This window comes from Kogia breviceps, chromosome 3, assembly GCF_026419965.1.
Source record: "Kogia breviceps isolate mKogBre1 chromosome 3, mKogBre1 haplotype 1, whole genome shotgun sequence".
In the NCBI taxonomy this organism is placed as follows: domain Eukaryota; kingdom Metazoa; phylum Chordata; class Mammalia; order Artiodactyla; family Physeteridae; genus Kogia; species Kogia breviceps.
This window is the reverse complement of record NC_081312.1, coordinates 2,966,424-2,989,828: the sequence shown is the minus strand read 5'-3', so window position 1 is coordinate 2,989,828 and position 23,405 is coordinate 2,966,424. Positions and strand designations below refer to the sequence as shown.

The following is a 23,405-nucleotide window of genomic DNA, read 5'->3' as shown; positions in this document are numbered from 1 at the left end:
TTTCATTCCCACCGGCAGTGTAGGAGGGTTCCCTTTTCTCCACATCCTTTCCAGCATTTGTTATTTGTGGATTTTTTTTTTGTAGATTTTTTTTAATCATGGCCATTCTGACTGGTATGAGGTGGTACCTCACTGTAGTTTTGATTTCCATTTCTTAGATTAAGAGAATTCTTCAATTAAATGTCTAGCTATTGAACCCAGTTATAGAGACTGAATATGGAATTTTATGATTTATGACAATCCTAGTTTTTGGAAGAAAACTTACATCATTTAGCAGATATTTAAGATGCTTATAACGTTTGATTTCCCAGTACACATAAATATGCATATGTCAGGCACTGGAATGTTCAGCAAACTAATGCAATTTGTAATTGAATACATCTGGTCACAGCATTTAATGTAGAAATATTCAGTGTCGGTTCATGCCTTTAGGTAACAAATAGGATTATATTATATAGTAATTTATGCAGAAAAGTGTCTTATAAATAGTAAAACACCAAATAAATGCCACTTTTTGTTCTAAAATATATGTTTAAAAAGTAATCCTAGGGCTTCCCTGGTGGCGCAGTGGTTGAGAGTCCGCCTGCCGATGCAGGGGACACGGGTTCGTGCCCCGGTCCGGGAGGATCCCACATGCTGCGGAGCGGCTGGGCCCGTGGGGCCGTGGCCGCTGGGCCTGCGCGTCCAGAGCCTGTGCTCCGCAACCGGAGAGGCCACAACAGTGAGAGGCCCGCGTACCACAAAAAAAAAAAAAAAAAAAAAAAAGTAATCCTAGGGCTTCCCTGGTGGCGCAGTGGTTGAGAATCTGCCTGCCGATGCGGGGGACGCGGGTTCGTGCCCCGGTCCGGGAAGATCCCACGTGCCGCGGAGCGGCTGGGCCCGTGAGCCATGGCCACTGAGCCTGCGCGTCTGGAGCCTGTGCTCCGCAACGGGAGAGGCCACAACAGTGAGAGGCCCGCGTTCCGCAAAAAAAAAAAAAAAAAAAAAAAAGGTAATCCTAAAAGGAAAATGTCTCATCTGTTGAATAAAATAATTAAAACTTTTTTTTTTAAGAGGAAGGGAAAACAAAATAGGGGGAAAGACAGGAAAATCGCAGCATGTCTGTGTTAGTCGGACTAATATTGTAATAGTAACGAGTCCCAAATACCAGCGATGTAGCACAGTGAAGGTTGCTTTCTGCTCCCGCGAAGTTGGCTCTCTACCTGTCAGTCTTTCGATGGTTGTGGTAGTGACCCCCTGCGGTGCTCTGTGGCTCTGCCCCTGCGGTCACTGCGGCAGGGGACGGCTGAAAGGCAGGGCCCTCTTGCCAGCTCTTTTATGGTTCAGTTCAGAAGTGACAGATCCCTTCTGCTCACAGCCCACCATCCAGAACCAGTGACGGGTCCCCGCTTAACTCCAAGGGACACTGACGGGCCAGGGAGGCCGGTGTTCTCTGCCACCTGCCCTGACCTCATACACCTGCGCCAGGCAGCCTGGGAGACCCTCTGTGAAGGAGGAGACTGCGGAAAAGCCCCCGATTAAACGTTTTCTTCTTTGACCTGTCTCTTCAATTCAGAATAAGCTGATTTATACACTGAAGTGTATATTCTAGCAGCCTTTTTGTTTGTTTTAAAAGAACGCTTGCTTTGTAATATGAGCTCCGTGTTTCACTGGTGGTGGTGTTATTCGCTGCCAATTCTGAGGTGCTGACCCAGTGTGTTTTTGTCACCACGTAACTCTCTTCACATGAGCAGCTACCACCTGTAGTTCCTGTTAGGGCAGGTTGACGACTCCAACATAAAATTATTCTTTAATTAGCATTTTAAAATTAGACTTTGTTTCTCGGCTGTTTCTGGAATATACTGCTGAAAGTACTTTATTTGGATCGCTACAAATCTTTTCATGGGTAATGTTAGAGCTCTAGGATGTCTATTTTAACTTCCCGTTAAGACATTCTATAAAAGATTTAAAAAATACAGCTAATTTCAGTATAAGAAATCATCATCTTTAGGAAGTGTACAAAGGGATACTAAGAATTTTTTCAGTAGTAGTGGGTTGATACTTTTAAGCTAAACACACGTGAGGAGATTTCCCCATAACAGGATCCGTGTCTGTACGTTTTGGTGTAGACACATGGGCTGTCATCTGATACCAGTGACAACAACTGTGTGAGCTGGCCGAGAGCAGCACTGCCAGTGAATGTAGCTGCACCACCTTTCTCCCCTGCTTTACAGTAAAAATGAGTCATCCTCTAACTGAGTCATCAGAAGACCAGCCGTTCAACTTAAAAAAACAGGCAAAAGACTTGACAGATCCTTCACAAAAGGAGATATACAGATGCCCCCCATAGCACATTAAAAGATTCTCAACATCACTAGTTACCAGGGAGATGCAAATTAAAACCACGACACGATGCCACTTTATACCTGCTAGAATGGCTGACAGAGGTGCCAGAAGTGGGTGCTGGTGAGGGTGTGGGCCACCGGCCCGCACTGCTGGTGGGCGTGTAACGTGGGCAGACTGGCGGTCTCTTTCCATGTTAAACAGATATCTGCCCTGTAGCCCGGAGCTCCACCTAGGTGTCATTCAAGAAAAACAACACATGTTCCCAAAAAAAGTCTTCTGCAGGAGTGATGATAGCAGCTTCACTCCTAATCGCAGAAAGTGGAAATGGCCCAAATGCCCGTCAGAAGGATACACCACTAACTGTGGCGTTTACATGCAGTGGACTCATACTCAGCAGTAAAAAGGAGTGACTGGACGAATGTCATGACCGGAACATCACACTGAGTGAAAGAAGCCAGGCCCGGTGGGGGAGAGCCTATCTGTGATTCTGTTTTTACAGTCATCTAGACCAGACTGAACAGATACATGGCGATAGAAATCAGAAGAGTGGCTGCCTCGGGGCAGAGGGGCAGAACTTTCTTGAGGGAACTTTCTGGGGCAATGAAAACATTCCATAACTTGATAAGCCATGGGTGACCCAGGCATGTTCATCTGTCAAAAGCGAGGGAACTGCCCTTGTAAGATCTGTGTGTTCACGGCATGTGGGGCCCCAGAGAGCAGAGCTGGCTGGCCTGGGTTCAAGCCGCGGCCTGCCCTCTGCCTCCCGGCTTCTCCACGTTCTCTTCCGGGGTCTCCCGGGTCCTCACGGCCTCACGTGTGAGCTGGGGCTGCAAGAGCCGTGCGTCATTGTCGCGCGGGTCGGTAACTATGGGCTGTTGCTCTTTCTGCCAGATAAACTATTAATCAGATTCCTCTTTGAAGACTCCTCCCATTTCCTTTCCTCTTAAAATTGGTTTAGTCAACAAGGAGAAATGTAAAAATAAAAATGAAGATCCTGGGAGGCTTAGTTAGTTAATTTTAATTCTAATTAGGATCAAGATTACCTGAAAGAGGGGCTTCCCTGGTGGTCCAGGGGTAAGGAATCCGCCTGCCACTGCAGGGGACACGGGTTCGATCCCTGGTTGGGGAACTAAGATCCCACATGCCGCGGGGCAACTAAGCCCGCGCGCCACAACTATTGATCTCTCGCGCCTCAGCGAGAGAGCCCGCGTGCCCTGGAGCCTGCACCACCACAGCCAAAGAGAGAAAACCCACATGCAACTAGAGAGAAGCCCGCGCACCACAACGAAGATCCCGCATGCTGCCACTAAGTCCCTACGCAGCCAAAAAAAAAAAAAAAAAGAGATTACCTAGAAGATGAGTTCCCTGCCCCCAGTCCAGAATTTGCTGGTAGTGGTCACACACCTGATGAAGCTAATGACGGAGGCCCACACTGAGACATTGATTCCCGAGCTTGGCGGCTCAGGGCACTGTCCGGATGGCATCTTGATTATTTTGCCCGTGGCGCGCGAGGGCTGCTCTGTGGCGCGGGGCAGGTGCCAGGGCAGCCAGAAGCGTTGCCGACTCCCGTGCGCCGTCGGGTTCTCAAGCAACAGAGTTCGCCTGCAAAGGCAGCATCATCTCTTTCTTTGAAGTATAGAATCAAAGTTCATAGATTACATGAAACATGAGTCATCTTCCGAGAGTAATTAATGTGTGTACCTTTTCTCTGTTTGTCTATAGGAGCTGTGAAACTGATGAGCCTGGCCTGTGGGGATCAGCATGTCTGGGCCTGTGATTCCAGGGGTGGAGTTTACTTCCGCGTGGGAACCCAGCCTCTGAACCCCAGCCTGATGCTTCCAGCCTGGATAACCATTGACCCGCCTGTCCAGGTGAGCAAAAGCTAACCGATGCCAACTCGCTGGTCAGGAAGCTGCTTGGGTGCCGGTGCTGGGGAGAGGAGCACGCCTGCTGGTGTGGCCTCCCAGCAACTGGGGGAGGAGGGGCGTGTCGGGGAGCCCCGGGCCTGAGGCGTGCCCCAGGTCAACACACGCTCATTCACTGGCGTCCCACACCTGGAATGCGATATTTGTGAAGTTCAGGGCCGAACAGATGAACGATTGTCTGAGCCAGTGCTGCTTTTTTTCTTTCTCAAGATAAGTGTTTCGATTCTAACTTTTTACAGAATGAACATTATTTTTGAAAACATCAAACAATATCCAAAAGTATAGAGAAGAAAGTAAAAGTCATTTTAAAATCTTGTCATGGAGATAATGTATTATCGTTATTTTGTGAGTGCCTCTCACAAAAGTTTGTTGAAGAAATTCTCCTCGTGCGCCCCCTCCCCTCCCCCGACCCCGGCCGTATTTCAGTTTACCATGTATCCTAAATGTTTTTCCTTTGCTTTTGACTGTTCCACCACTCGAATCAGAAGCGGGAGTCTGAGTTTAGTGTACTCTTTAGTTACCCTTAAATACCTGATGGGCCTGCTTGCTATGTTAAATATATTTCTGCTACGATTTATGAATGGGGGGCTGTGATTTAATGAGAGTTATTTTCTCTAACCGTTGTTAGTCCCCGCTTTGTGACTTTGTTGGGGAAAAAAATGCAGTTGCCGTGTGCAGAGGAGGCAGTGTGGCGGGCGTGGTTAGTCCTTGAACAAAAAGTGCTTAAACGGGGACGAGAAGGAAACGAGGTGTTTGGGTGAATGCCCGTGTCTGTGACTGTCTGCATTTGGGGCGTCGGGAACCCTCAGGTATGGCACAGCTGAGGTCAAGGTGCAGGGCTGGTCATGAGGACCACCAGTCCTGCCCACGGGACACAGGGCCTGTGCTGGGAGACCCTACAGCTGGACAGGAGTCAGGTCCCGAGTTCTTTCAGGCCATCGGTCAGCGCTCATGGCCACGGGGAGGCTGGCTCCACGTGGATCTCCCTCCTCACAGGGTCCTGCGAAGAGCGATTAGAATCACATCTGTGAATTAGAAAGCGCTGTGCAGACGAACGCAGAGTGGGCGTCTGCACACGGCACTGCGCTGACGGCCACGGTCAGGCGACAGGGGAGGGTGTTGTCGCCGGCCCTGTGGGCTCTGCTGGCGCGCAGCGAGGGGGGCAGCAAGCCGGCCTCGAGCTGCTTCCGTTGCTGAGCTGAAGCCTCCTTAGACAAGGCACCTCCTGTCGCCTGCTCCTGTGGTGTGTCGGTGTCAGCCTCTTGACAGCCTTACGTTACTTCTTACAGAGTTATAATTCACCCTTTTACAGCATACAACTCAGTGGTTTTAGTATATTAGAAAAGTTGTGCAACCATCACTGCTATCCAATTCTAGAACTTTTTCATCACCCTGAAAAGAAGCCCCCTCCCCTCCCCATTGGAAGACACTCCCTTTTCTTCCGGAACCCCCGTCTCCTCGGCCCCTGGCAGCCACTCATCTACTTTGTATTTCTATGCACTTGCCTATTCTGGGTTTTCCTTTCTCATATAAATGGAATCATATAATATGTGGCCTTTTTATCTGCCATCTTTCACTTGGCTTCATGTTTTCAAAGTTCATCCATGTTGTAATGTGTGTCAGTACTTTATTCCTTTTTGTGACTGAATAATATTCCACTGTATGCATAGACCACATTTTGCTTATCCATTCATCAGTTGATTGACATTTGGGTTGTTCCTCCTTTTTGGCTACTATGAATAAAGCTGCTGTGAACATTCGTGTACAAGACTATGTGGACATGTGTTTTCAGTACTGCTGGGTTTATAACTTTAAGTGGAATTGTTGGGTCATATGGTGATTGTATGTTTAACTTCTTAAGGAACCGCCAGACTGTTTGCCGCAGTGGCTGCACCATTCTACATTCTACCAGCATTGTATGAGGATTCCAGTTTCTCTACATCCTCACTGCAAAATTTCCCTTGCCCAGTTTTTAAATTCTAGCCATCTTAATAGTTGTACAATGGTATCTCATTGTGGGTTTCTTTTAAAAAACAGGGTAAAGAAGTTTATTGAAACAGGAAAATTAATATTTATATTGTGTGGGTTACTGAATGTTCTGATTTATATTAGAACAGACCTGTGGAGAAAAGAAAGCTGATCTGATCCAACTTGGCACTTTTTGTTATAATTCATTTGGTTTTTACTGTTTGTTTGTTTTTTTAAGATTTTTTTTGATGTGGACCATTTTTGAAGTCTTTATTGAATTTGTTAAAATACTGCTTCTGTTTTATGTTTTGGTTTATTGGCCGCAAGGGATGTGGGATCTTAGGTCCCTGACCAGGGCTTGAACCCACGTCCCCTGCATTGGAAGGAGGATTCTTAACCATTGGAACGCCAGGGAAGTCCCTCAATAGGGTTTTTAAAAATTTAGATGTAATTGACATATGGCATTGTATTAGTTTCACATGTACAACACAATGATTCAGTATTTGTATATCTTGCAAAAAAAAAAAAATCACCACAATAGGTCTAGTAAACATGTCATGATACGTAGTTACAAATGTTTTTTCTTGTGATGAGAACTTTGAAGATCTACTCTCTTAGCAGCTTTCAAATATGCAATACAGTATTAACTATAGTCACCATACTGTACATTTCATCCCCATGTCCTTGTGATTTTGATTTGCATTTCCCTAACGACTAATGGGCATCTTTTCATGTGCTTATTGGTCATTTGGAGAACTAAAATATTCAAATTTGGAGAACTAATATATTCAAATACTTTGCTCATTTTGTAATTGGGTTGTCTTTTTATTATTGAGTTGTAAGACTCCTTTATATATTCTGGATACTAGACCCTTTTAAGAATTATGATTTACAGATGTTTTCTCCCATCCTCTGGATTGTCTTTTCACTTTCTTTATGGTGTCCTTTGATGCACAAAAGATTTTTATTTTGATGAAGTCCATTTTATCTACGTTTTCCTTTAGTTGCTTGTGCTTTTGGTGTCACATCAAGGACTGCATGAAACTGCGAATTCCTCTTCCTTTCAACATTTAGATTCTAGAATAACCTCTAGGAAGCAAAGCTAAAACTGGGGGCAGAAAGCTTTGCTTGCAGTGCTCTATTGACTGTGGTGATCTACAGCTTTGCCCAGGAAAATGGCCAAAATAGAACAAATTCACATGAAAGGGCCTCAAAGCTGTGCTTTGAATAAAGTAGTGATTGCTAAATAGGCTGTTAAACATTAACTATTTCAAGTAGTTCCGCTAAATGAGGCCACATTTTCTTATTCAGTAGCTTCAGTGTGCTGAAGAAGAAATGCACTTGGCCGTGGAATTTGTAGATAGAGAGTTGGTTCCTGTGGGGACAAAAAACAGGCTTTACATTTGCACAGGCCCTTTGCTGCGCTTTTCCAAGCCCTGCTGAGGACCAAGGCCTGGGCCAGCCACTGCCTGCCGGAGCTGCGATAGAACACTGTGTCCAGGCAGCGTGTCACATGCTCGGCGGCCTAACACTCAGTGTTTTAGGACAAAGCCTACCTTTAAATTGAATTTCAAATGAATCTTAAAGTTGCAGAGGGTCCTGAGAAGACTAGTCCAGTGGCGGGGTGGGAGTGGGGTGGGATGAGGCCTTGTTAAAAGATTCAGGAAGGGGCTTCCCTGGTGGCGCAGTGGTTAAGAATCCACGTGCAATGCAGGGGACACGGGTTCGAGCCCTGGTCCGGGAAGATCCCACATGCCGCGGAGCAACTAAGCCTGTTCACCACAGCTACTGAGCCTGTGCTCTAGAGCCCACCAGCCACAACTACTGAGCCCGTGCATCACGACTACTGAAGCCTGTGCGCCTAGAGCCCGTGCTCTGCAACAAGGGAAGCCACCGCAGTGGGAAGCCCACGCACCACAACGAAGAGTAGCCCCAGCTAGCTGCAACTAGAGAAAGCCCACGTGCTGCAACAAAGACCCGATGCAGCCAAAAGTAAATAAATATATTTTTTAAAAAGATTTAGAAAATCAGGACAGTTTGGTTGAATTCAAGTATCAGAATGTAAATGGGGTTTCCATGTTTGGATCATAATCGACCTCTTTTTTTAAAAAAAATTTATTTATTAATTATTTTTGGCTACTTTAGGTCTTCGTTGCTATGCACGGGCTTTCTCTAGTTGTGGCGAGTGGGGGCTACTTTTCGTTGCGGTGCGCAGGTTTCTCATTGTGGTGGCTTCTCTTGTTGCAGAGCGCAGGCTTCAGTAGTTGTGGCACACTGGCTCAGTAGTTGTGGCACACTGGCTCAGTAGTTGTGGTGCACGGGCTTAGTTGCTCCACGGCATGTGGGATCTTCCCGGACCAGGGCTCGAACCTGTGTCTGCTGCATTGGCAGGTGGATTCTTCACCACTGCGCCACCAGGGAAGTCCTCGACCTCTTTCTAGTTTGTTTTATTTCTTCTTGGACATGCACATCCTGGTCTACAGGTGGGATTTGTACAGCTGAAGCAAATGGAAGTGGTAACAGATGCTAAAGGGCACAGAGGCGTGAACCCACAGGGATCTTCCGAAATTAGCAGCGATTTCTCTATTTCTGTGTCCCTTTCTCTTCTCTGGTAGAACATCCCTCCTGTAGGAGTTTTGGGGTGAAGTTTTAACAAAGTACTCAAAATGAATGACTCAGTTTTCAGACTTGCTAACACTTGGAAGGATTTGGAGAAAATATTTATAGTTGTGTTTAGCATGTTTTCTTTGGAGTTTGCTGCTTCAGTGGGAGAATTTTCTGTCCATAGTAGAGGTGTGTGCAAAGCGAGCACAGTAGATGCTGTGATTTCGCTGCACTGGGGGCACTGTGTGCCCGAGTGGAAGAGGCTCATCCAGCGAGCCCCACCCGCACTGGCCTCACCTCTTCCTTCAGAGGATCCTCTCTGCCCTCCCGTTGCCCCCTCCGCCTCCAGAGCAGTCCCTGCTCTTCCCTAGCCCGCCCAGTGTCCTGGCCTCCTGTAGGGGAGGCTCCAGCTGACTCTTCCTGTGTGGACTGGCCCATCTGGTCTCCGGGGTCGTTTACTCTGCCTGGATTCTAGCTTTTCCTGGAAAAGAGAGAAACTAGGAAAACTAAGACTAATATGACTGGTAAATGGCCAGACGAACACTTAAAAACTTACTTTAAACTCAGCTGCTTTGGGTATTTCTAGCTGTATGAACAGAAAAAAACCAAAATAAATATGCAAACATGATAACAGGTAATCCCATGAGAATGCCATGCTCGCAGATGCTGCCAGCGGGCACAGAACTTGATGCTGCTTTACACATCCAGAGCTTTAGAGAAGTTCACAGCTGGTGTCAGGAAGGCTTGCGTTGGAGAGGCGTTAGGGTTAGAGGAGTCCCCCACCCCTGCTGGGCCTTCCGCTGACTCGTCTCGGGGCACTGGGAGCACGCAAGACGCAGGGAGAGTGGCTCTCACTCTCTGCTCCCGTCCAGGGCGGCTCTGGGCAACCCTGAATGCTGCTCATACTTCATCCGCGGCTGGCATAGGTCACAAGTACAGGGGGTGGAGACGGCAGAAGGAACGGGGCACCCACGCCCCGAAGCCCAGCTCTGCAAGTACAACCAGCCGCCTGCTTCTAAGAACTTCGGGGTCTTCTGAAGACTCGTGTTCCCTCCTGACATAAAAGTACAAGACCTTGGGGGTAATTAAACTAGATTTCTCTCACTGCATTTGGAGCACCATGGGTTAAATCCCTCCCGCTCACATCCCAGCGAGCGATACCACACAGATACACGACACGGAGACACGACACGGCATCCTGGGACAGGGAGCTCAGAGCTCCGCATGCCAAACAGACACAGTCGCATCTGACAGTCCCGGTTTTTTAATAAGAGAAAGAGAACAGCCTTGCTAGTTACGCGCTTAGTGTCTAGGAGGTCTCTGCTCCCGAGGATGTTGCCAGGGGTTCGTGCTGAGGCCCACACTGAGTTCTGCAGGATGCATGCAGCATGGGCAGCAACATCCCCGGCGTGAGGCTTCCCAGAGGAGGTTTTCTTCCCATGGAGAATAAAAATGTCAGTTACCGGGCTTCCCTGGTCGCGCAGTGGTTGAGAATCCGCCTGCCGATGCAGGGGACACGGGTTCGTGCCCCGGTCTGGGAGGATCCCACATGCCGCGGAGCGGCTGGGCCCGTGAGCCATGGCCGCTGAGCCTGCGCATCCGGAGCCTGTGCTCCGCAGCGGGAGAGGCCACAGCAGTGAGAGGCCCGCGTACCATAAAAAAAAAAAAAAAATGTCAGTTACCAAGTATGTCTGATGATTTCTGTTTTTGTTTAAAAAAAAAAAAATTATGTGCGGGACTTCCGTGGTGGTCCAATGGTTAAGAATCCGCCTTCCAGTGCAGGGGACATGCGTTTGATCCCTGGTCAGGGAACTAAGATCCCACATGCCACGGGGCAGCTGGGCATATGTACCACAACTATGGAGCCTGCGGGCCACAACTAGAGAGCCCGTGTGCTGCAACTACAGAGCCCACGCTCTCTGGATCCTGCGTGCCGCAACAAAGTGCCCACACGCCACAACAGAAGATCCCATGTGCTGCAAGTAAGACCTGACACAGCCAAGAATAAGTAAATAAATATTTTTTTTAAATTGCGTGTACATTGAAAAAATCTATAAAGATATACAGCAAAATGATAGCAGTGGTTATAGCTGTGTGGTGCTGTTGTGGCTGATTGTTTTTCTTTAATTCACTTCTATTTTGTGAACATCTTGCAGTGAAGTTACATTACTTATGGAGTAAGTTCATAACTGAATAATAAGCATCAGTCTTGGGAAATAATCAGAAGTGTTCCCAAAGCTCTTTGTTTTTACGCTGTTTATGACAGCGGAAGCTTGACTGTGTCCAGTGCAGACAGCAAGGCTGCGTAGGGGAGTGAAGCAGGGGTGGCACCCGCCCTTGTAAAGAGTCTGCTTAGCAGATTATCACAATGACAGTTATTATAATAATTACGGATGAGGACTTCCCTGGCGGTCCAGGGGTTAAGACTTGGTGCTTTCATTGCTGAGGGCCCGGATTCAATCCCTGGTTGGGGAGCTAAGATCCTGCAAGCCACGCGGCGTGGCCAATAAATAAATAAATAAAATGCATAGGCAGGGCATTACAACAGTTGTTAATGGCTTTATCCTTTATGTTCTAGAAGCTGGGGAAAGATTGCACACGTTAGGTAGAAAAATGGGAGCCATAAAAAAGACCCAAATCAAACTTTCAGGGATAAAAATTGTAATCCCTGAGATGCAAATCCCCTGGATGAGATCAGCGGCCGTGTAGACTTCGCAGGAGAAAAGATTGATGAGCTCGAAGGCACGGTGATAAAAAGCTTCCAAACTGAAACAGAGAGAAAAGAGACTGGAAAAAAAATGCAGGGCATGAGTGAGCACAGGACAGCTTCACGTGGCCTAATATAAACATAGTCAGAGTTCCAAAGGAGAAGAGAGAGGGGGAGGTGACAGGAAAAATACTTGAGGAAATATGGCTGAAAATGTCCCGAACTTGATGAAATAATTATGTTGAGTGAAGAAGTCAGGTGGAAAAATAATACATATTATAATGATTAATTTACATGAGATTTAGAGAACGCTGGCTCATCTAGTTCCAGAGAGCAGTGGTTGCTTGGGGACCTGTGAGGGCAGCAGGATTGGGAGGCGTTACAAAGGAGGGGTGCGGGGTGGTGTCAGCGGTGTAGGCATATGGCAACAAGGATCAAATTGTACCTTTTTTTGTTTTTTTTGGCTGCGCCACGCGGTTTACAGGATCTTAGTTCCCCAACCAGGGATTGAACCCAGGTCCCAGCAGTGAAAACGCCGAGTCCTAACCACTGGACCGCCAGGGAGTTCCCACAAATCGTGTGCTTTAAATGTGTGCGTTTTATTATATGTGAGTCATACCCCTGTAGAGCTGTTTAAAATGTATCAGACAGTAAAAAAGTTTAAAGGAATGCGAGAGTGCGCGGGGCTGTGCTGGGCGCTGCAGGGGAACAGGGGTGAGGGAGGCCGCCCCTGGAGGGAGATAAAGGTTAAGTGACCAAAGGCAGGGGGGCAGCAGGTCAGGGTAGCAGCCAGGAAGGAAACCCAGGTCACCAAGGGTTGCCAGCTCTGGCTCCTGTGGACGATGTAGTCCTTGAACTGGGCCCGGCAGACCCAGTGGGCACTTCCAGTGACCAGCAAGTAATTCATTTGGCCCAGTGTTTCTGAGTAGGGAAAAGTGCTGCTCCGTGGTGCTTTGGGCAAGACAGTTCGTTGCTGGGGACGGTCCATTCTTGGGGACCATCCCAAGCCCGGTGAGACCTCAGTTTCTTGTGCCTCTTGGCTCTAAATCCTAGTCATACCCAGCAAGGCCCTCTGGGAGGGTAGGATGCAGGAAGGGCGTCGTGTGACAGGAGAGACTCAAGAGGTCCTCGGGCTCAGGTTCTGGGGGAGTTGGCCCTTGGCCTGGAGAAGTCGCCATTGACTCCAAGGGGCAGTGGGCGTCACGACGGCTGGGGCGCGACAGGCTCCAGGCAAGGAAGGCCCACGGCGAGCTGTGAAACTCTTCGGCCTGGCTCCCTGGGTCCAGAGTGCAGGTCTGTGAGACACAGGGCTGGGGCGGCAGGTGAGTGGGGACCCTGACGCCGAATGTTTGGGGCACAGGAAGCCAGTGCGTGTTGGGGTCCAGGCCTTCTCTCGGTGACGAGACCGGCCGCCCCCGTCGTGGCCGCCAGCTCTGTTGCCGACCCGTTGGGCCTCGCTGACGTGGCGGGAAGGTGTGGTGGCATTTCCCCCTCAGCATCAGGGGACAGTGCTCGGGGACACAGCGGCCCCTGGGCCTCTGCCAGCCAGGACCTCCGGTGTCAGAGTCTGCTATTTGAAATCAAAAGAACCTGAACTAAAAGGTTTTTTTTTCCACGTGAGACCAGGTGACCTTGGGCAAGTTGTCCAAACTCACTGGCCCTTCATCTCCTGACCAGTAAAGTGAAGAATCACGTCCACCTGGGGGCCGGCCGAGGTACTTGCTGAGAACGTCCAGGCCCGGGCCCCTCCCCTGGAGGTCAGCTCGGCGCCATGGGGCTCAGGCATCTTGGTTGGTTGGTTCTTCTTTTAATCAGAGTCACACAGGTCACTACACAGGTTCCACGTCAGCTGGTGCTACAGGAAACGCGTCTCCCCGCCCATCGTCCCCCGTCTAGAGCACCCCTTTCTTTTTGGCCTCATCTCCCCGAATAACTTCGTAGGGAGCTGCGTGTCTATCCTTCTAGCTCTAGGGGTTTTCGGTTGACTCCTGCTGGAAGGGAAGGGTGCCTGTCCCCCCGGCCGTGCGCCCGCCCGTCTCCCTGCTTCCATCCTCGGGAGCTGCGGTGCCGTGATGGGGCGCACGCCCGTCAGAGCTGAGCCGGGCGGTAAACTGCACTCCGTTTGCTTGTCCACACGACGCTCCGTTTTCCCTGTGCTCGATCGTTGTCTTTTTCTCCCATCTGGTTTTCTGCGTTTTACATATTCAACCCCAGACTCTCCCTGCCGGCTGTGTCCGTTTCCCTTCCGTCCGCTCGGATGTGTGGGCTCCGTCCCATTCTCCTTGGAGTCATCTGTCCTGGATGCTTTCGCCGGCCCTCTGGCCTGGTCTCTCTGTCTTCCTGGGCCCCCTTTGCCTTGCTTGTGCTTTGGATCCCTTCTCTCCTGGATCCTGTGTCTTCCTCTTTCTGTCTCTTTTTTGGTGGAGTTTATCCTCCTTTCGGTTCCTGAGAAGGGTTTGTAGAGGTAACTTCTGGAGGCATTGTGTGTCTGAAAGTCTTTGCCCGCATTCATCCTTGACCTTGTGTGAGTATAGCAGTCTAGGTTGGAAATAGACTTCCTTTAGAATTTTAAGGTCTTCTTCCGTCATCTCCTGGTGTCCAGCGTTGCTGTTGAGAAGTTTGAAGCCACTCTGATACCTGATCCTTGACATTTGACCTGCTTTTGCGCTCTGGAAGTTTCTAAGACCTGTTTGTTCCCAGTGTTCTGAGAGCAGCGAGTGATGTGTGCCCGGGGGGGCCTGTTTTACCCTTCGTGCCAGGAGCCCTTTCAGCCTGGGGCCCGTGGCGTTTGCTCTGGGATGTGTCCTGTTCCCGTGGTGGCAGTCACCTTCTGGCCTCTGCCATCTCCGTGTGTTCTTTCTGGGCATCCTGCTTTCGTACTGTGGACTTCCTAAAGTGGCCTCCACTTTTCTTACCTTTTCTCTCCTATTTTATGTTTTAATCTTTCTTCTTTATCCTGCAATCCCTCTATTGGGTTATTTCTATAAAAATACACACACACACACACACACACACACACACACACACACACACACACACACACACACACCCTTTTTGGGGGGAGGGGGGCCACACTGTGAGGCTTGTGGGATCTTAGTTCCCTGACCAGGGGTTGAACCCAGGCCCTCGGGAGTGAGAGCGTGGAGTCCTAACCACTGGACCACCAGGGAATTCCTCTGTGATTATATTTTAAATTTCTGGACGCTCCTTTTGCTGCTTCACAGTGGTCGAGTCTTCTCTTGCCCTCAAGGAGGTTTTTGAAGTTTCTTCCCATGCGTGGTCTCCGTGTCTCTTGAGTTGCCTGCTTTCTGTCTCTCTGCCGTCTTCTCCACGCAGAGGCTTTCTGTAGACGTTGGCGACCTTGGTGTCAGCAGGGGCCCCACAAGCCTGGCTGGGGCCCCTGAGCGTGCGTGAGACTTGCTGGCTGCAGTCTCTGCGTGGCGATCGGGCTGCGTGGTTTGCTGGGGGGTCCCTGCTCTCAGCTGCTGAGTCCTTTCCTGCTCATTCTCCACTTTCCAGCCTCCAAAGCTGTGTGGCAGTTTTCTCCTCTTGTCATTATCCTTGTGAGATTTGAACTTAAACAAACAAAAAAAACCCTCTTCCACTCTCGCTGTAGTGTTGTTTCTTCCACAAGGGACTGCGAGGGTAGATGCGTGTGTTCCTTCTGTTATCGTTGCCCAGGAGGCTGTGGGCTTTTCAAAGCTCTGCGGGTGATTCGGACACACACCCAGTGCTGAGAGCCATGGTGTAGGTCCTCCCTTCCAACTCCACACTCGTGGTGGCACGGCTCCTCAGAGGATGCCCCTCCCTCCCGTCCGTTTTCCTTTAATCCTCTGAGCATCTCTGAGTGGTGTCGAGGAATCGGTGGAGCTCTCTGTTACACACTGAGTTGTTGACGAACACAGTGGTGCTGTCTGCAGGTGAGGGAGAAGACCTCCAAAAGTGCAGTCTAACGCTGTTGCACGGAGCGGCCCCACTTTGAGGGCAGTTGCTTTTCTGCCACTTTATTTTTTTCCCCACGGCTCCATTTGAACACCTATTTTTTGTTTTTTGTTTTTTTTGTGCTAGGCGGGCCTCTCACCGTTGCAGCCTCTCCTGTTGCGGAGCACAGGCTCCGGACGCGCAGGCGCAGCGGCCACGGCTCACGGGCCCAGCCGCTCCGCGGCACGTGGGATCCTCCCGGACCGGGGCACGAACCCGTGTCCCCTGCATCGGCAGGCGGACTCTCAACCACTGCGCCACCAGGGAAGCCCCCACCTGTTGTTTTGAGCTTTCATCCACTCAAGCCCTGTTCCCAAGAAACATTAACCTTCCCTGGGGTATTTGACCCTAAACCTTTCTTCTCGTTCTGGAAGGCTGTGACCCCTAGTCCAGGGACGCCAGGGTACGGATGGGCCTCCGCAGCCCCGCAGCAGTCCCCTCATCAGTCTCTGACACCCGATGATCCAGAGGTTAAACAAACACCCAGGGATCTGTCCCAGCTGACAGATGTGTGCGAGTACCAGGAAGGGTCCGCATGCGGTCCCAGGGGAGCAGACCACACACAGGGTCACCTCCAGGGACCTTTCCTTCCTGGGCTTTGCTGCTCTGGGCAGCAGCCGGTGAGCAGGGCCTCAGCACCAGGCATTCTGTTGAGTAGCTGAATGTGAGAAGCTCTTGGAGGCACCTGGGACCAGCACCCTGGGATAGAGTTTCTGCAGGCCTGGCGTCACAGCAGCACTGGTGCCCTGCTGCTGACCACGGGCACAGTCCTCCGGCCTGGGGTCCACTCCCCGGCAATGAACAGAAAGCTCGGGCACGGCTGACCTCACCAGCCCCTGCTCAGGAAGAACGGCACGTAACAGCTGCCCAGGAAACCTGTTTCTGAGTGTTTTTCTTTAGCACATCCCCCTGCAATTAGCAGATGCTGTGTCTTGCTGGATTGAGACCAGATGCGGAGCCGAGGAGACTGCAGGAGCCGGTGCAGGAATCCCTAGGGGGGCGGCCCTCTGGCTTTGCAGTCGGCCAACCAGAGGAAGAAAGAAGCAGGGGAACTTTGCTTCCATCCAGAGCCCGGCATCTGGTGGCCTCACTCGGCCGGGTCAGCAGTTTTAGCAGTGCAACTCGTTGTCCAAATAAAATCCTATACTTCAGCCAAACGTGTTCCACCAGTACTGGCAGAGCTGCTCCTGTGCACCTGCCCTGGGTGCCCGCCACAGGGGTCCAAGGCAGCTCGCAGAGCGGGGCCCATGGGCCTCGGGGGAGACCGCTGGGCAGCACGGCAGCCCCAGGGCAGCCAGAACTGCCATGTCCCAGACTCGGAGCGTGGAAACCTGGTGGCGGCGCCTCGCAGGTCACCTGCTCGTCCTCCGGCTGAAGACGCAGAGCCCGAGGGGGAGGGGGTCCGACCCGGTAAGACGCTGAGTTGAAGGCCGGAGTGTCTGAGAGCCTGCTGGTACTTCCAATACAGGCTGTTAACACTGGTATCCAGGTTTCAAGCTTACGTGAAGTGAGAAGGACTAGACCAGAGGCAGCACGAGGCCCTGCTACCGGAGAAAGCACGGAAGAACGAAAATGACCAGACAGACCTCAGAAAGCGCCACAGCTCTGGGGCCGCGTGCCCGGGGTCAGCCTGGGGCTTCCCTCCAGCAGCCTCGAGGTGCACGGTCCAGACCCCGAATCCTCAAGGAAAGGCAGAGTTCACCGTGTGTCACAAATGTTAGGTGGAGTCAAGGTTCCTTAGGACGGAGGGAGGGCACAACTTGGACAGGAGGGAAGGGGATCGAGAAAGCGCGACCGGCCATCGCGAGGGGTCAGGGTTTCTCTCCAGAAGACGTCTTTCACGGTGGGGTCTGTGCTGCTCTGCAGGCTCTCCGATTCATCCACCTTGGTGTTCCCGAAACATTCCTGCTGAATTTTATCCAAGGCCACATGAAGTCCATACATACCAGAAGGATCTGTCTAGATAAACATTACCTTTGGCTGCAAAATTTTCATTTTTTTTTTCTTTTCTCGTGGATTTATTCACATTCCGGCTGAGAGAACTGTGCGGCGGGGGGGGGGGGGGGGGGGGGAGGGGAGGGGCGGGGGGGTGTTCCTTGGGACAAAGGCTCAGTCTGCTACAAGTCTGGAGAACTCTGGTCTGAGCCCCAGAGCCATGGGCAGGACCCTCACTTCTCAGCCTGAGTTTTATCAGTTTTCTCACCCAGGATACGAGGGAGTTGGGCTTAGCCGGTCTCCTGCATCCCTTCCAGCCCCAGATCGGTTTTGGTGAGCACCCCCTTTTTAAAAAATTTTTTAATTAATTAATTATTTATTTATTTATTTTTGGCAGCATTGGTTTTTCGTTGTCGCGTGCGGGCTTTCTCTAGTTGTGGTGAGCAGGGGCTACTCTTCATTGTGGTGCGCGGGCTTCTCATTGCAGTGGCTTCTCTTGTTGCAGAGCACAGGCTCTAGATGCACGGGCTTCAGTAGTTGTAGCACGTGGGCTCAGTAGTTGTGGCTTGCGGGCCCTAGAGCGCAGGCTCAGTAGTTGTGGTACACGAGTTTAGTTGCTCTGCGGCATGTGGGATCTTCCCGGACCGGGGCTCAAACCCGTGTCCCCTGCATTGGCAGGCGGATTCTCAACCACTGCGCCGCCAGGGAAGCCCTGGTGAGCCCGTGGTTCAGAAAAGCAAGAGCTTTTTCGTAAGAGGCTGTGCTTCCTCTTGAGCTGGCGTTGGTGGTGCTGCCCTCCCTCTCCTCACATGGGGTTCCTGAGCCTCGCTGCCCCCCGATACGCCAGTTGCATGAGGGTTCTTGAGCAGAGGCTCTGTGGGACCAGCCGCGCTTGGAGCTCTGCGGGCTGTGAAAATGGACAAGCATGACAGGTGCCGAGTCTGCCCAGCCCTGGGGGGAGTGGGGTATGGGGGGCACACTGGGGAAGGCCTGGTGGGATGAGCCTGGATGGGGCCCCTTCGGGCTGGGAGATGGGGCAGGGGGTCCTTCAAGAGGCCGGTGAAGCAGGCGGTTTGTGAGCGGGGAGGGTTTTAGCAGCAGACTCGCAAAGGGGAATCCAGAGGTTGGGTGCAAAGTCCTGTTTGCTTAGAGCCAAAGCCCAGTGTTGCTGGGCCTGGCCAACCGTGAGGCCAGAAAGGGGGTGCTGCTGGGAGAGGGTTCAGTGCTGGGGGGGTGCGGGGGTTACCCTGCAGGTAGCAGGGGGCATGGCCAACGGTGCAAGACAGTTACGTGCCCTGTGCAGATTATTCTGCAGCCCCAGGTAGGATGGAGACCAGTTCGGAGGCCCCTGAAGCAGTTGAGGCCACACACCACAGGGGTCAAGCTTGCAGTCTCATGAAATTGGGTAGAAAACCAATGTTAGTGAAAATAGCTGAGGGAGGGGTGGCCGACCTCTGGGTTGCACACTTCTGCCTGCCTCAGCTGCCACCAGCGGAGGGGCGGGTGACCGGTGACCAGAGCCATCAGCTGTATCTCTCCATTGTCTGTGATTACCAGAGTCATTTATCCTATGAGTATGTGGTCTTTTTTTTTTTTTTTTTTTGGCGTATAGTTGATTTACAATGCTGTGTTAGTGTCTGCCTTACAACAAAGTGAATCAGTTATACATATGCATATATCCACTCTTTTTTAGATTCTATTCCCATATAGGCCATTGCAGAGCACTGAATAGAGTTCCCTGGGCTATACAGTAGGTTCTTATTAGTTATCTGTTTTATATATAGTAGTGTGTATATGTCCATCCCAATCTCCCAATTTATCCCTCCCCCCTTTCCCCCCTGGTAACTACAAGTTTGCTTTCTACATCTGTGACTCTGTTTCTGTTTTGTAATTAAGTTCATGTGCATTCTTTTTTTAGATTCCACATAAATATTTGTCTTTCTGTGTCTGACATACTTCACTCAGTATGACAATCTCTAGGTCCATCCATGTTGCTGCAAATGGCATTATTTTGTTGTTTTTTATGGCTGAGTAACATTCCATTGTGTATATATGTACCACATTTTCTTTATCCATTCCTCTGTCGATGGACATGTAGGTTGCTTCCATGTCCTGGCTATTGTAAACAGTGCTGCAGTGAACACGGGTGCATGCATCCTTTCAAATTATGGTTTTCTCCAGATGTGCCTAGGAGTGGGATTGCTGGGTCATATGGTAGTTCTGTTTTTAGTTTTCTGAGGAACTTCCATACTGTTCTCCATAGTGGCTGTACCAATTTACATTCCCACCAACAGTGTAGGAGGGTTCCCTTTTCTCTACACCTTCTCCAGCATTTATTGTTTGTAGACATTTTGATGATGGCCATTCTGACCGGTGTGAGGTGATACCTCATTGTCATTTTGATTTGCATTTCTCTAATACTTAGTGATTTTGAGCATCTTTTCATGTGCTTTTTGGCCATCTGTATGTGTGGTCTTCAGAGTGTGTGGTCTTACCACAACTGACTTAGTGACTGTAGTCCAAATTCTTGGGGGAATGTGCGAGATGAGAAACTTGGAGTCAGAGTTAACAAGTACTGTATGTAACTCGAAAACAAGCTTGTCTTGATTCCAGGAAACACAGAACCTGTCACATTTCCAGTTCATGTTATCTAAACTCAGCTGTATTTTCGCTGCATCTGGCAGCTAAGATGAATCCCTTAACGTGAGAACGGTCACCCTGGGCCCTCAGGCTGGTGCATACGGCAGCAGAGACTTTGGAGTCCCAGTTTGGGGACAGTCCATCAGGTGAGAACTTTACCCCTTAACTTCAACATCATGTCTAGTCAGGATCTCAGTTTATAACTTGTGGAGAGTCTCTCAGTTAATGGGAGAGAGTAATGGTGTATCCGTAACGCTGGTGTTACTTGCATTCATAATAATGAGCAATGAGTGCTTATCTTTTGAGAACATGGGGTGTTTACGGTCACAGCAGCCCCTTTGATTTGTAAATATCAAAGCAGGTTGGTGGCTGTGATCCGGGTGCTTCCAGAGAGGGGCTGTGGCTCCCTCCCCATCACCTGCATTGCAGCTCATCTCTAAAGGACACAAAAATAAGCAGGAACAGGCACACACCCACACACACTTGCACACGAACACACACACACACACACACACACACACACACACACACACACACATACTGTCTCACAGACTTTGGAAGCACACCAAGATTATACATAATTTTTTAGCATTTCCAAATGATTTTAAATCTTAAATTCCTTATTTATTCCATTTTACAAATTGCGTCCTTCTTTTCTTTTTTTCATTTTTATGAACTTTTGAATATGAATAAGCCAAAATTCTAGGCTGCCTGCTTCTTTTTCTCATTGAGATTTTTATTGTGAAAACTGCAGATTCACATGCATTTGTAGGAAATAATAGAGACCCTGTGTACCTTTTACCCAGTCTCCCCCAATGATGACATCTTGCAAAACGATAATACATTGTCACAACCAAGGCCTGTCTGCTTTTTGTTTTTTAAAAAATTGTGGTAGGGACTTCCCTGGTGGCACAGTGGTTAAGAATCCACCTGCTGATGCTGGGGACACGGGTTCAAGCCCTTGTCCAGGAAGATCCCACATGCCGTGGAGCAGCTAAGCCCGTGCACCACAACTACTGAGCCTGCCCTCTAGGGCCCGTGAGCCACAACTACTGAGCCCACATGCCACAACTACTGAGCCCACATGCCACAACTACTGAGCCCACGCGCCTAGTGCCCGTGCTCCACAATAAGAGAAGCCACCGCAGTGAGAAGCCCGCACACCACAACAAAGAGTAGTCCCCGCTCACAGCAACTAGAGAAAGTCAAGCACAGCAACGAAGACCCAACGCAGCCAAAAATAAATAAGTAAATAAATTTATTTAAAAGAAAAAAAAATTGTGGTAAAATACACATACATAAAATTTACCATCAGTGGCATTCAGTGCATTCACAACGGTGTGTAACTTTTATCACTGTGTGGTTGCAGAGCAGTTTCATCATCCCAGAAGGAAGCCCTGCACCCAGTAGCAGTCCCTCTCCGTTCCTCCCGCCCCCCAACCCCCGGCAACCCCTAATCTGCCTTCTCTCTGTATGGATTTTTCTCTCCTGGATGTTTCATATAAATGGAGTCATACAATTTGTGGTCTTTTGTGGTTGGCTTCGTTCCCTGAGCATCATTTTCTTAAAAAATATTTATTTATTTATTGGCTGCGTCGGGTCTTAGTTGCGGCACGTGGGATCTTTCGTTGGCTCTCTAGTTGAGGCGCAGGCTTAGTTGCCCCACGGCATGTGAGATCTTAGTTCCCCAGCCAGGGGTTGAACCGGCGTCCCCTGTATTACAAGACAGATTCTTAACCACTAGACCACCAGGGAAGCCCTGAGCATCATATTTTTGAGGTTCATCCATGTTGTATCAGTATCAGTACTTCACTCCTTTTTACTGCTGAATGCTATTCCACTGTATGGATAGGACCACATTTTGTTTACCCACTCATCAGTCGGTGGACATTTGGGTTGTTTCCACTTTTTGGCTATCGTTAAGAGTGTTGTCATGAAGATTCGTGTAGCTTCTGTTTGAACATCTGTTCCAATTCCTTAGGTATATATGTGGGAGTGGGATTTCTGGGTCGTATGGCAATTCTATGTTTAACCTTGGAGGAGCTGCCAGACTGTTTTCCACAACAGCTGCACCATTTGACATCCCCAGCAGCATAGATGAGAATTCCTGTTTCTCCATATCCTTACCAATACTTGTTTTCCATTTTCTTTTTTTAGCCATCCTAGTGGGTGTGAAATGATACCTCACTGTGGTTTTCATTTATATTTCCCTAATGACTAATGATGTTGAACATCTTTTCATATGTTTGTTGGCCACGTGTATGTCTTCAGAGAAATGTCCATTCAAGTCCTTTGACCTTTTTAAAATTCAGTTGTCTTTTTTTTATTGGATGTTATCTTATTTTTGTTGTTGTTGTTGTTGGATTTTCAAAGAGATTTTAAATTCTGGATACTAGACCTTTATCAGATACATGATTTGGAGATATTTTCTCCTATTCTGTGGGTTTTTTCACTTTCTTTATGGTGTCCTTTGATGTACAAAAGTTTTTAATTTTGATGAGGTCCCATTTATCTTTTTTGTTATTGGTGCCATAGCTAAGAAACCATTGCCAGATTTAGCTCTCACATTTATTTATTTATTGGCTGCGTTTTTGGTTTTCGTTGCTGCGTGTGAGCTTTCTCTAGTTGTGGCGAGCGGGAGCTACTCTTCATTGCGGTGCGTGGGCTTCTCATTGTGATGGCTTCTCTTGTTGCAGAGCACGGGCTCTAGAGCACAGGCTTAGTAGTTGTGGCTCACGGGCTCTAGAGCACAGGCTCAGTAGTTGTGGCGCACGGGCTTAGTTGCTCCGTGGCATGTGGGATCTTCCTGGACCAGGGCTCGAACCCGTAACAGTCGTTACGGGTTCGAGCCCTGTTACATTTATTTTTGATCCATTTCAAGTTAATTTTATAGACTGTGTGAGTTAAGGGTCCAGCCTGACTCCCTTATGTGTGTGCTGTCCAGTTTTCCCAGCACCATTTGTTGAAGATTAGTCTCTTCTCATTGAATGATCTTGGCAACCTTGTCAAAAATTACTTGGCTGTATAGATTTATTTCTGAACTCTCAGTTCTATTCCACTAATTTACATGTCTCTCCTTATGTCAGTATCACATTGTTTGATTACTGTAGCTTTATAATAGTTTTGAAATCAGGCAGTGTGAGTCTTCCAACTGTGTTTTTTATTTCAAGATTGTTTTGGCTGTTCGGGGTCCCTTGTAATTCCGTACGAATTTTAGGATCAGCTCTTCCATTTCTGTAAGAACACCAGCTGGGATTTTGGTAGGGATTTCACTGAAACCTGTAGATTGCTTTGGGTAGTATTGCCTTGTCTACTTCACA

The 23,405-nt window shown here is 49.2% G+C and overlaps 1 protein-coding gene across 1 annotated transcript in view; it reads left to right on the top strand.

The window, feature by feature from the left end:
* Positions 1–23,405, top strand: part of TECPR2 (tectonin beta-propeller repeat containing 2) — a 98,390-nt gene that overhangs the window by 66,556 nt on the left and 8,429 nt on the right. Inside the window, exon 17 of the mRNA XM_059058196.2 lies at positions 4,048–4,196. Coding sequence (XP_058914179.2) covers positions 4,048–4,196 — 149 coding nt within the window. The remainder of the gene's footprint in view (positions 1–4,047; positions 4,197–23,405) is intronic.